We start from the raw sequence: 13916 nt of genomic DNA on the forward strand, positions 1-13916 counted from the left end.
TGTCTCCCCCCCCGCCTCGTTTTAGCCAATCTCCGGCCGTTATAATGGCGCAGGCGTTCTTCGAGGGCGCCTCGGGGTCCTTGGGAGTGACGTCTTCCGCCAGGGGCGGGGCTTCTCTGCTCAGTCCATGGCGCTCAGGGCGCTGAGGAGGAGGAGGTGGCAGTGGCAGAAGGAGGAGCTCTGCTCTTGGCTCGGTTTACCTTACTTCAGGTAAGCGGAGGGACCGGCGGCAAAGAAGGAGTTCCGTTTGGGCCGAAGCACTCTGGAGGAATAAGGCCGCTTTAACTGGTCAGTGCTAGGGAATCATGGGACTTGTAGTTCGTTGTGCTGCATCAACGCTCTCTGACAGAGAAGGCTCAGTCTCTCAGGGAACTACACTTGCCAGCATTCCCTAGCATTGAGCCAGGGCACTGTGTCCAGTTCTGGGAACCACAGTTCAAAAGGGACGTTGAGAAACTGGAGCCATGTGTCCAAAGGAGGGTGACTTAAATGGTGAAGGGTCTGGAACCATGAAGCCCTATGAGAAAGGACTTAGGGAGCTGGGGATGTTTAGCCTGGAGAAGAGAAGGCTAAGAGGTGATATGATGGCCCTGTTTAAATATTTGAAGGGATGCCATATTTAGGAGGGAGCAAGCTTGTTTTCTGCTGCTCCAGAGAACAGGATACAGAACAGTGGATGCAAGTTACAGGAAAAGAGATTCCACCTCAACATTAGGAGGAACTTCCTGACAGTGAGGGCTGTTCGACAGTGGAACAAACTCCCTTGGAGTGTAGTGGAGTCTCCTTCCTTAGAGGTCTTTAAGCAGAGGCTGGATGGCCATCTGTCAATGGGGATGCTTTGATTGAGAGTTCCTGCATGGCAGAATAAAGGGGTTGGACTGGGTGGCCCTTGCACTCTCTTCCAACTCTACGATTCTATGACCTTCAAGGGCTTTTCTGAGGGAAGTTTACACAGATACCAAAAACAATAGCATAGACTGAGGATAAAACCCATGTTTGAGAGAAATCTGCATTATTTCTTGGTCTTGGAACATGAAAGCTGAACCTACGCTTTCGAAACAGTGCGATTTGATACCACTTTAACCAGCTTGGCTCCATCCTGCAGAACCTTGTTGTCTGTAGTTTTGGGAGGCACCGGCACGCTCTGTTAGAGAAGGCTACAGACCTTGAAAAACTACAAATCCCACTGCGCCAAGGGATCTGGTATAGATGCACCCTTGAGGCCAAGTGAGAGGAAGAAACGGGTAGCATGAGCTTTTGTAGTCTTGCGCCTACTTCCTCAGAGGATTGGAATCAAAAATATCAGTTGTCCTCTTTGTTTTAATGAGGATTTAACATTAAGGCTGCAATTGTATGTTTCAATCTCAGAAGCCACCCTGGTTATGTTGCACAGAAGGCTGGGATAAATATACATTTTATTATTATTATTATTATTATTATTGGCACAATTATTTGAAACTCAAGCAGTGAGATTCACTCTTGAGACAGCAGTCAGAACCTAATTTCACTTTGAGACTGACTAAAAGAAAGTCTACTCAAGTCTGCAAATGCTCTGCTCCCACTTTCTTTCTTTCAGGCGCTTCGTGATCCCTTGGCATCCTTTGGAAAATGATTTTCCAAACTAGCGTCCTACAAATCCCAGGATCCTATAGCACTCATTAGTGGAGCCAGAGTGGTGCAGTGGCTTAAACGTTGTACTACGACTCTGGAGACCAGGGTTCAAATCCTGGGCAAGTCACACAAACTCAGCAATGAAGCCCACTCCCATCTTGTCCTGTTTCTTTATACCCTTCTCCAGGTTAAAAGGGTGCTACAGCCATTTACAGAAATAGACCACACGATAGTCCCTTCCCTCATTTGCAATCTAAATTTAAGAAAGATACAGAAGGGGGGAAAAGAGATTGGAAGGGAGAAAGGGGAAAAAAGCATGTTCTGTCCTTTTTATTATAGGTTGGGTGGGAATACTTCAGTTCTGTTGTGTCAAAGGAAGAACATTTTAGAATTTGGTGGCATTCACTACATTAGAAGTTAAGCACTTTCCTTTCCTTGGATCTCCATGGCTGGTATTTTGGCATATGTTGAACTGTCCCACTTAATGCCACTGTGCTGAGATCATAGATCTAGACTGGAATGTTACAAATTACAATTTGTTTACTTATTTATTAATCTTCCTTCTTATGGTTAATGGTCAGCAAAGAAAGCCCTACACAAAATACTAGGCAAATATATAGTATGGCGTGAGCTAAAATAAGATCCAGCACAGTATACAAGATGATAAAATTAGTGTTGATGTTAAAATTGCAGTTTAAAAAGTTGCAAGGTAACAAAAATTAATTGCTGTCATCATTAAGACTTGGCAGCATAAATTTTATGTACATTGAGAGACGTATTTGTGTTCTGGTGTGAAGGAAGTAAAGAACATTTGGGATTTTCCACTAGAGTTGATAAAATTTTCCATATGTTGCCAGAAAAGGGACAGTATGTGTGAACATCAGTTGTTGGTTCAACTTTTCCAAAATCACAAGGGCACTTGTGTTCACAATAAAAAAAAATTTCCACTGCCTTCTCTCTGAAACTGCTGAAAGGAGACTATTCAGGCATACCACACAATACCTTTGAGGAGGAAAAGTGGAGAGAGAGTTTGTTGGTCTGAAAGGCTGGAGTGCCCTGTCAGTCAGGGTATAATTAGCAGGTAAGCCTAAATCGCGTTGGCTTTCAACATTTGGCATATTGCCCCAAAGCAATGTAGCTTACTTTCATATACTGCAACTTGGGAGGCTGGAATTACTTCGAAGCTGACTGCAGGACATCTTGTAGAGTAAGTGGCGGTAGACCAGTCAGTGTGGGAAATGGTGTCTTGAGCCAGAGATCAAAGATAAGAAACTAAATTTGGGTTCTGGACTCCATCCTGAAGCTGTAACTATTTTAATTCCTTGTTCTCCAAATGAAGCTTAAAATTTTTCATTTTCAGCTGATTTCTGTAATATGATATTTTAATTTACAATTTATTTCTGAATGTTTTCTATGGGGTGGCTACATAAACACTAAAGAAAAGATTGAATAAATTGTTGTTGCAAATATGGGTGCATAATTGTCACCCAGCATGCTCTTGTTTGCATTAAGTAGACTGAAATCCTGTAGCGGTTACCCAGGATTAAGCCCTATTGAATGCATAGGACTTCTGAATTCTCATAGCATTGCTCTGCTACGGCTCAAAATTAGGAGTAAGAAACTTGTGACTCCCAGGTGTTGACCAGCAGCTCCTGGTAAATATACCTAATGGTGAAGGATGGTGAAAATGCATAGTCCCAACATCTGAAAGGCTGCATGATCCCCACATGTTATGTATATGCTTCAGAAATTATGTTAAAATACAGTTGTTGGTATACACTTCTTTGTTTCTTTTTTCTGTTCCCTCTGAACTGTAGACTCATCCTATATATGTCTGCAAGTAGATCTCATTGTGTTTAGTGGATCTTACTGCCAGCCAGGTAAGTAAGGATAGGGTTGTGGCCATAACATGGTCCTTTAGATCGACAAAATTCCGCAAACTAGGGTTGTAATGGACTTTTTTTGGCTTTATTTTAGAATGGGAAACAGTGCATCTGTTACTACAGACTTATCTAATACTGCTACTGCTAACCACATAAAGGTGAGTGATAATGGTTGTTGTTAAAGATAAAAGTAGACCTACTTAACTGGTGAATAATAACACTTAATATTTCAATGGGTCTACTACTTCAATGGGACTAGCAGTTGGATTTATCATTCCATATAATATGTTTGTATTGTAACTTAATTTTGAAGGTTTTCATAACCGATCCATGAAACCTACTGGCAGAAATAAGTTTTATTTGACAGATATAAAACCTGGCCTTGTTATGTGAGCGAAAAGTCAGTATTTTTATAGTTGGAAAAAATCCATTGCTGCTTCTCATGTGAACTTGGTAAAGCTCATTGCCTTCTATTCTTTAAATTGTTTTACATAAGCAGTTGTTAACAATGTAAACCAGCTACTTTGAGCAGGTAGTCTTATTCCTTTTTCTCTAATACAAGTGAAAAAAATTGTGCAGCTGTTTCTGAAAACACACTAGTCAGTCCATTTATTTCCGTGGACTCAACTGGAGCTCTGTTTTGCGTTCATTATTAGCAATAGGTAGAAGAGTACAGCCATGTGTCTCCACAATGTACAAGCATGTAGAAAGAATAAAACACACTGCAGAAATAATCCAATTTGAGGCCGCTTTAACTGCCTGGGCTCAGTACTAAGGAATTCTTGGAATTGTAGTTTATTGTGGCAGTAGAGCTCTTTGAGAGAGAAGGCTAAATGTCTCACAAAACTACAGTTCCCAGAATTATTTAGGGTAGAGCCAGGGCAATTAAAGGAGTCTCAGACTGGATTATTTCTGTAGTGTGATTTGGACCTTAGTTTCCATTAACAAGGGGTCTCAATTTTTATATCCCTCCCCCTTTCACATTTAAGTTGTGATTGTATGCACAAGGTACCTCAGCATAAGTCTGATGGACTTGATGGGGCTTTTTTGGGGAAAGGAGGCATGGTTGAAGATGTGAAAAATGAAAGGTTATTTTTGCAGCTTACGTAATGGAATGTTCTCCTCCACTTTATGATTCTGTTCAGTGACTGTCTAGAATTATTAGTGCCAAAATGAGACTTGGTTAGAAACTGAGTGTTACATGTTTTTTTACAATGATGAGTTATAATTTTTAAGTATTTTTGCACATATTGAAAAAGAACATTTACGTTGCAATCCTATATACATTAACCTAGCCCCTTTGAGCTGAGTGGGACTGTGAGTGTGTCTAAATTACTGATAAAAATTGATAACATAAATTGATCACAAACTTTTGTTTTAACACATAGGACGCTATCTCAGACAACTGTGTAGTGATCTTTTCAAAAACAACATGTTCTTACTGCAACATGGCTAAGAAGTTATTCCAAGATATGAATGTGAATTACACAGCCATAGAACTGGATAGATATGAAAATGGAAGTCAGTTTCAAGATGTTCTTCATCAAATGACTGGTAGCAGGACAGTGAGTACTTCCTTTTCAAATATGTTCTCTTTGATCATGGGTAGGAAATGTGGGTCCCCACATACTGACCTGCAGTTCCCTGATTTCTCACCATTGGCCATGATGTGTAGGCATGATTAGGAATTGCAATTGAGCAACCATTGGAAGACTCCACTTCCAAAGAATGTTCCTCACCTCTTCCTTAGACTTTCTTAAAGGTTCTGCTGTGTAATTTGTAGTGCAATATAATTCAATACATTCACCAAGAACAAATATTTTATTCACACAGCCCACAGACCATAATTTTATGACATTTGCTGTCCCAATATTAGGCAACAGTCTTTAATCTAGATGGTTCTGAAAAAGATTTAGACAGGCCAGAAGTTGGGGACCTTTGGCCTTCCTGTGTTTGAGACAAGAACTCCCATTGACCCATGCTGACTAGAGCCTCTTTGAACTGAATGTCAGCACATCTGGAGCACAAAAGATTCCCCTTTGCAGACATAATACATATCTTCCATAATTTTTTGGTGGCTATTAATAATGGTTTCTTTGGGATATCAATTGCTGGAAAACTACTATGGGGGAGATTTATTGCTTCATGTCCTGTTTGTAGTCCTGGAGGCATCTAGTGATCACTATGAGAAAGGTGGACCATTGTAAAGTAAAAGATGCTGGACTAAATGGATCTTTAGTCTGATCCAGGAGGTTTGTCCTTATGTCCATGTTTGTCACATATGATATTTTCAGATATGAAAATGAATTTGCTTTTGTCTTTAAATAATGACTTTTTGTCACATTAGCTGGATTTCTGGATAGGTTTTGTCTGAGTAGTGAGCTAGCATAGCAGACTCCCCCCTCCCTTTTAAAACATTGTTTCTACTCCTGATAGAAAATCTGTATTGTGAAAAGAGTCAGGTGGTGTATACATAATCGGCAATATTTTGCAAATAATCATTTTGAGTCATAATCTTGAATCCTTGCTTATGGTCCCATATGGGTCATCACTTACCCTACGGCCTCTACAATCATATTACTCCTTGATTTAAAAGAAACAACAAAAAACACTGAAACTTGTCAAAACTGAAATATCAAGTTCTTGCTGACTTGTAAATTATCCTGTTTAATCTGTCATTTGTCACTTTGGTTGCTTTGCAAAAACTTTTTTAGAATAGTATATATCACTAGATGTTTTGCCCAAGATGCTCCTACTGGATATTAAGAGGATCACTTGCTACCTCTCCAAACTGTATTGCCTTGCTCATCCAAAGTTACCAAATGATGGTGGTTGACAATTCCTTCATTCACCTCCTAATAGAATGTCTCACAGTTCAGACATACAGTCCAACCCCCATATCTGTGGGATCAGTAACCATGGTTTCATTTATCCTGTCAGAGGAAAAAAGGTATCTCTACACATCTGGAGGTCATCCACAGTGATTCTGGTCAGTTTCTGGCAGAAATACAGCATTCACAATATGTCTGGGAATGCATGCCTCACAGATATTGGGTCAGACTGTAGTATATGAGGCATGTGTGGCAACACTGTAATATTCTGGAATTTGTGCCTAGGAAGTAACATTGATTCTCTTTCTGTTTGACAGGTTCCCAGGATATTTATAAATGGAACCTTTGTTGGAGGTGCTACAGATACTCAGAGACTTCACCGTGAGGGCAAGCTGCTACCATTAGTTCACCAGTGTCTGATCCAAAGAGAAGGAGGCTCAAGACAGCCATGTAGTCTTCCTTAACCTCACTTTTGGTAGAATGTCACTGCTGAGCTCATTAAGACTGTACATTTACTCCTCCCTCCTAACTCCATGTGTGGTTCCTTAATAGCTATAAAATGCTTTGACAACTTTGGAAAGTTAGATGGGTTATTTAGATCTAGGATGCATCTACACTATAGAAACAGTGCAGTTTGACACCACTTTAAGTTAAATAATAATAATAATAATAATAATAATAATAAATATTTATTTCTTACCCGCCTCTCCCCATGGATTGAGGTCAGGAACAACAACAAATCGACAGTTAACATCAGTTAGACTCCATTAATTAAAACATGCAACACTTCAAAAGAACGGGCAAGACACACACATTTTAAAACTATAATTAAAATTCAGCATCTTAATTCACAATTTGAAATTATCTGGATATGCCTGGATATGGTCTTCAGTGCTGTTTTAAATCTGAACAGCTGTTGAATCTCTAAAAGATCTTTAGCCTTCTCTGCTGAAGAGTGCTGGTGTCTCACAGAATTACACATTCCTGGATTCTGTAGGGTTGATACTGTGGTATCAAATGGCTTTATTTCTACAGCATAGATGCAGTCCTAGTGTTCTCTTCACCAGTCAGTTTCAGCAACTCATGCCAGCATATTGGTACAGGATGAGGAAAATTGAGTCCAGCACATGTGGACTGCACCTAGTTGGGGGAAATTGCTCCATGTCTTAAATTCAGGCTCTAATCCAGTACACACTTAAAAGGGAGCAGGCACTAGGGAAAATAATAAGGTCAGGAATAGGCAAAGTGAAACCTTGTAGATCTTGTTCAACTGCAATTCCCAGTGTCCTTCTCCATTAGCTATTTTAGTTAGGGCTGATTAGAATTGAAGAACAAGAAGATCTGCAGGGTGTGCTTTGCCCAGCCTTGTACTCCAACTTGACTTCATATAGACATGAACAGGATTGTAAAGCACGGATCTGGTAGTTTCCTGTAATTGCTAATATCCAGATACTATACATAACCTTACTTGTTCACACTGGAATGGGTTAAAGATAAGATAATTGTATTTGGGTCCCTTTGTAATCAAGCCTTAAATTTTCACATTATGTTCCACTTTTTGAAATGAAAACTAAATCAGCAGACTTGTTCTGCATCCAACCCATTGTCAGCATACAATTGTTCAAGAGTTTATAAGAGGTAACAGTTTTGGGAGCTACATTTGGTAACCAAACATTAAGTAGGCTAATGCGTGATTACAGAGGTAGAGTAATAGCCTGTGTGCCTGAGAGCAGAGTCAGGGTGTGGTGTCCACATGACACATGCCCTGAATTTGCCCCCATTGTGCAATGCGCTGCTCCACACGCTACACGGCATCATGTCCACATGACACAGTGCCAAAAGAGTGCCTTAAAGCTGTAGCACCGTGGCTATCACGCCCTTTCTAGGGTACAAAAAGAGCCGTTTTTTGTAGCTCCTTTTTGTGCCTTGGAAAGGGCATATTGGGGCGGTTACCATGGTCCCAATCCAGCAAAGATAGAGGTAGCTGGCACAGCCCCTAATTCTAATGCAGGATTGTCTTATGGTAAACTAGGTTTATATTAGAATAGGTACATCTTATAAATAGATTGGAGGTGTATACTGAGGTTGCCAACATATTGCTTACAGTTACCACAATACTTAAAGAGGTATGTCACTAGGCCTCCTTTGCAATCTACTTTCTCCATGCCAGATTGTTAATCAGTTGGAGTCTCTGCTGTCTTGGCTTCTATTTAGGACCTGCTTCCATCTCTGTAAATACAGGGTCAAAAGGGTAAACTGAGCCAGTTGGACTAGTATGTTGCATATGGAAAAATAAGCTCACAACAGAAAATGTTGGTTATGCCTTACAGCCCCTTGGAGGGGAGTTGCAGTTGGACCTAAATGCAGGAGTCATTACAATTTTACTTGCCAGTCTCGTTTAGATGGAATACTTCCAGTAAATGTAAACAGAAATGCTTGTGGAATATCAGTGTGCTCAAAACATTTTTCGTCTAAATCTCAATAGATAAGTTTGGTTTTCTATCCAACCAAAGGCTGCATGAAAATATTATCTCTAATTCAAGATATTTATAAAACTTCTTTTTCTCCCTATTGGAGATGTGTCCAATAGGACACATTCAAGGCAGCCACACCTTCTTATCAGAAGAAAGGACTGTAGTGGTGTTGCATGTTGGAAAAGAAAAAGAAACCTTCAGTTCCTGGCATCCTGAAAAAGATCCTGTTCTAAAATCATGGAGGATAGAGAATACTAAGCTTGATAGATTGCCTCAGATTGCTCCAGAGGACCAACCTCTGAGCTGCCATACTGAACTGCCTTCCCTGCCACCCATAATCAGGTCTCTTTAGCTGCCAACCAGGATTTAGAAATAACTTGCCAAAAAAATAATAATTCATTGTTCTTAATTTGTCCATTTTTTAAATTTATTTATTTTAGGACAGAATGCAAGTATACAAACAATATGAAAAAAGAAATAAAAATATAAAACAATCTAGGTATTGCTTTTCCTTAGGTCCAAATTATGACAGAAACCTGCAAGTGTATGTTATGTATTCAATTATCAGATTTGAAGGAGTCCACAAGCGGAGTCCAGCTTTAATATTCCATTGTTTTAAATACCCATATTACTTTAATGTTGTTCATTATTTTAATTCATTGGTGGTCATTTTTAGATTTTTTCAAACATTATTCTTAAATAGGAAGATTGATCTTACTTGTGGAATGTTCTTTTTCAGCAGTGGATGGGGAAACCTGTGGGTTGTTCTCCCTCTCCACTCTGATAGGTGGGATGAGGTTTGGGGTAGCAGCCAGCAGAGGGAGCAACCCATCAACAACTGGATAACAGCCCTAGATAAGAAAGTCTGAAAACAATACAGAAGGAAAGGCAGGCACAGAGGAAGGAAAAAAGAAACTTTTTCAAGGTGAAAATCCCTGCGCTGTTGTTGTCATCCCCACCACCACACCACACACCATTGCCAAGAAAGATAACTCATTTCTGGGTGTGGAGGAAATGTGGCCTTACATCTCACAGAAAAGGCCAATGTTCCTTTTTCCAGCAGTGGAGGGGAAACATACAGTGAGACATATAAAAGTTCCCAATCAGTGGATAGGTAGAACTGAAAATTCTTAGGCAGAATGCATCAGCTGAAGAAGGCTTCTCCAGAGGCGAAAGCATTCAAACAGCAGCAATGCACAAATGTGAAAGGTGAAGACCATGTGGCAGCCCTGCACATTTTTACTAGGCTACTGTTTGTAGCCAGAACAGCTGTAGCAGCTTTGAGAGTGCAATGAGCAACAACTGCACCAGGCAAGGGAACCCTCACAAGTGAGTAGCTGAGGGTCCACTGTGTGCAAAAACTTCCTGCAGAAACTAAACTGGCAAAACCGGAGAAGGTTTCACTCAACTTCTCTTGATTTCTAGTAGCAGAAAAAACTGGGTGGGGAATTTAAAGACTTCTGATCCTCAATACTTTCACTTCATTACTTTTATGTTATTCTGGGTTGTGTGAGAATACAGTGTTTATAAACTGCGTCTCTATAACAGTATGACTGGTGTCAAATGCAGTAAGGAGATAATCCTCTTTCCTTACAGCAGCCTCCATGGGCCCTCAAAAGTGGCCAGTGAGCAAAAGAATCTCTCCAGACCAGGATACTGGCATCAAACTAATTTGGAAGCATAGGATGGTTGCACATGTGTTGAATGATAATGCTGCCATTAATAATGTCTTTGGGGTTTTTTTGGGGGGGGGGGTCACAATTGCAATGGTACTTTGCTTAGGATGATTGAAATTATTGGAAAAAATGAAATTCTACAATGTTGTCTGTGAACTACTGGTGTTTTTCTTGCATGCTTACAAAGGTATTAAAGCAAACCTCAGTATTTATTCAAAGTTTTCCTTAGTATGTGTCATTTTATCAGTATATTTGGAAAAAAATGTTTGCACTAAACTAGAATATTGTGCTGCTTTTCACAAAACTTTGAATATAAAAGTAGTAAGTCAGTGAAGATTACTATCCCAGCCAGCAAATCAGTGTAGCCATTTCAGCCAACTCTCAAAAACAGGAGTGTGAGGGAGAGACACCTGACATCCAATGGAATTCCACAGTCAAGCAGGGATTTGAATCCTGATCTACAGAGTCATAGGAAAGTATCGCATTGTTGTTAAATAATGGGATAGAAGCAGGATTGAAATTGTAATCGACGGGTCTTATCACACCACATGTTGGCTAGGCAGTAGGTATCCTGTAGTCAATCTGTTTCTGCCACTGCTTTTATCGAATTGGAAAATCCAGTGTATAGCTGTCAATCCCACCGTTGGTGCATTATTTAATTATGTATGATAGGTTAATCTGGGGTAATTCAGAGAGAAGGCAAATTAAACAGGTGTCACTGCACACACACCCCACCAATTTCCAATGAAAGCAAGACTCCTTATGAAGAGGGAGGGGAAAGGGGATTTAAACCACACCATTTCCAAAGAAGGCAAGACTAACAAAGGCCCATTCCGTACGAGCGTATAGTACGTCCCCAGGACGTACTAGGGTTAGGAAGGGGCGTCACTTCCTGATGCCCCTAACCCTAGTACTTTCTGGGTACGTACAAAATGGTGGCGCCCGTCCACACGGGGGCCGCCATTTTGACATCGTGGATGCATAGCGTCCAGACGTCGCACGGCGCTAATGACGTCGCGAGTGCGCCATTGGCGCCTCGTGACATAACCGCGCCGTGAAAAGAAGCGCCATTTTGGGGCTTTTTGCAGCACGGAGGAGCTGCACGGTTTGGACGCTGGGGCTCCTCTGCGCTGCAAATGACGGCATGGCAGACCGCCCATTTTGGGTGGTCTGTAACGCGCCAAACTTACCTAATCTCAGGTGACCAATAAACAAGCAATGCGATAAGATGCATGCTATGCCATGCTACCTGGCTCTTTGTTTAGTGTTACAAGTTAAAGGATGTTTCCACAATTGTTCATGAATCCTAGACAAACATAAAATCTATTTCATATAGATGAAAATCTACCAATCCTTCAGAATGTCTCTTAGGAGGTTCACTAATCAGTTGATTTATTTAACAAGCTAGTGCTGTGGAATTCTTTGGTGGTGGGCTGGAGGACATCTGTATTTATAATTTAACACTGTTAATCTTTAGTCACCCTTCACCTTCCAAGCGTACGAACAATTATAGATTTTAATGAAAGATCCACCCTATTTGCTTCATTTAGAAACATCACAAACTACTAGTAGTTTTTACAAGGCAGAATCTGTACAAACCTGTCTGTGGAGTTTGAATGGTAGCAGCAGCAGCCTGTACCATTTCATGTAAACACAGGCAGCTCCTCATTCCCTGATTTGGAACAAAAACTACTAGTTTCTCATTTGTGTGCATATGTGTAACATTTATGCCGCTGCAACATGTGGCTTCTTCAAAGCATACCTCATTCTGTTAAAAGGACCAATAGATTCTTGTCCCCAACCTGCAAATCCCTCCCCTCAATTGTTAACAAAATTAAGAGTTTGAAATTCTAATCAGTCTTCAAGTGGAGACCTCTTCCAAACCCCGACAAATCATTCAAAGGCATGTATTTGGGCATAGGAGAGTTGGAGTGTACAGGAATCTATGTAAATAGAAAAGCATTTGAACTGGCTGTGTCTTGATAGTGGAAGGGGAGACCATTTTGGCAATTCTTTCCTCTGGTAGTCCTCTGCTATTCTAGAATATTCTGAATTCATCTTCCTTCTCCTCTATTCTTCTTCCTTCTCCTCTAGCCTCATTTTATTACTGGCCAATATTTCAACAGAATTCTCCTAAGAGGAATGTAGAAGTATAATGCAACATAGACAATATTATAACTTTAATACAACTGAATCTGAGCTCCCATGCTACTTTAGAAGAGAATAGCAGGTCTTATAACCGTAATACTAGCAGAAAATTATCAGCAGAAAAGGCAAAAGCAGGTTTACAGCTGAACATCAAGAAAACAAAAATTATGACCACAGGCAATCTACATAATTTTAAAGTAGATGAAGAGACTGAACTAGTTTAGGATTTGCCATGCTTGGGCCCAGTCATTGATCACAGCAGAGACTGCAGTCAAGAAATCAGAAGAAGACTAGGACTTGGAAAGGCAGTTATGATGGTCTAGACAAGGTCATGAAGTGTAAAGATATATCATTAAATAACAAAGTTAGGATTGTCTATGCTATCATATTTCCCATTTCTATGTATGGCTGTGAAAGCTGGACAGTGAAGCAAGCTAATCAAGTCATTTGAGATGTGGTGCTGGAGAAGAGTCCTGACAATACTGTGGACCACTAAAAAGACAAATGGATGGGTCCTAGAACCAATTCAAACTTTCTCTGGAAGCAAATAATATTAAACTGAGCTTGTCATATTTTGGCCATATCATGAGAAGAAAGGACTCACTAGAAAAGAGTATAATGCTTAAGAAAGTAGATGGCAATAGGAAAAAAGGAAGACCATGTTCCAGGTGGATAGACTCAGAGAAACTAAGGCCATGAACCTGCAGGAGCTAAGCAAGGCAGATGAAGATAGGCTGATTTGGAGGCCTCTCATACATAGGGTCACCATGGGTTGAAATCAGTTCAAAGGCAGTTCACAACAACAATAAAGCAGTTCCTTTTACAACATGAAACATCCGTGTGTAAACTGGACATATAACTGTAATAGTGTGGAATAATTTAGGTAAATGTGTCATAAGGAGTTTGTTGAAATGAAATCTGTATTTCAGTTCATTGATCATTAACCATGGGATATCCAGCTTATAGCTTGTTCCTGAGATAAGATGTTTCTAATCAGCTACAGATGAAGCTAGTGACAAGAATAGTGGGCTTACTGGTAAAACTTAATCCTCACAACTCTTCTCAGGAGGAGGCAGGGCAATCTTTGCCATGATTAAACAGAAGTCTAATACAGAAGCTCAAGTGAGTTCAAAGGTGCTTACTCCCAGGTTAAACAAGCAGAAGATTACTGCTATTGTGAATTACAAAGTAGGTGCTATAATTCAGAATTTTAATTGAAACATGCTTGAACTAATCTTATCTCTAAACAGTCACTTCTTTGTTTATTTCTATCCTTGCTACTTTCTTCCTGCA

At 40.2% G+C, this 13916-nt stretch overlaps 1 protein-coding gene across 2 annotated transcripts; it reads left to right on the forward strand.

The window, feature by feature from the left end:
• Positions 1 to 82: 82 nt before the first annotated feature.
• GLRX2 (glutaredoxin 2) lies at positions 83 to 10687 on the forward strand. 2 transcript variants are annotated; one of them, XM_089515799.1, is made up of 5 exons: positions 127 to 210; positions 3429 to 3491; positions 3589 to 3652; positions 4883 to 5059; positions 6643 to 10687. In XM_089515799.1, exons 3-5 carry the CDS (start codon positions 3590 to 3592, stop codon positions 6787 to 6789), a joined length of 387 nt encoding a protein of 128 aa, XP_089371925.1. In that variant the 5' UTR covers positions 127 to 210; positions 3429 to 3491; position 3589; the 3' UTR covers positions 6790 to 10687. The 2 variants fall into 2 exon arrangements, with proteins under 2 accessions (XP_089371924.1, XP_089371925.1); XM_089515798.1 differs by lacking the exon at positions 3429 to 3491 and having other exon boundaries at positions 83 to 210.
• Positions 10688 to 13916: the final 3229 nt, after the last annotated feature.

Source organism: Sceloporus occidentalis, unplaced genomic scaffold (assembly GCF_023333645.1).
Source record: "Sceloporus occidentalis isolate IW3139 unplaced genomic scaffold, rSceOcc1.0.p SCAF_3, whole genome shotgun sequence".
NCBI lineage: Eukaryota > Metazoa > Chordata > Lepidosauria > Squamata > Phrynosomatidae > Sceloporus > Sceloporus occidentalis.

Bases quoted from the DNA above. Each gene is read 5' to 3' on its own strand.
- GLRX2 (XM_089515798.1), top strand. From the start codon at position 128: ATGGCGCTCAGGGCGCTGAGGAGGAGGAGGTGGCAGTGGCAGAAGGAG. The intron at 211-3,588 runs GTAAGCGGAGGG...GCTTTATTTTAG, and splicing joins CTCGGTTTACCTTACTTCAG to AATGGGAAACAGTGCATCTG. The intron at 5,060-6,642 runs GTGAGTACTTCC...TCTGTTTGACAG, and splicing joins AAATGACTGGTAGCAGGACA to GTTCCCAGGATATTTATAAA.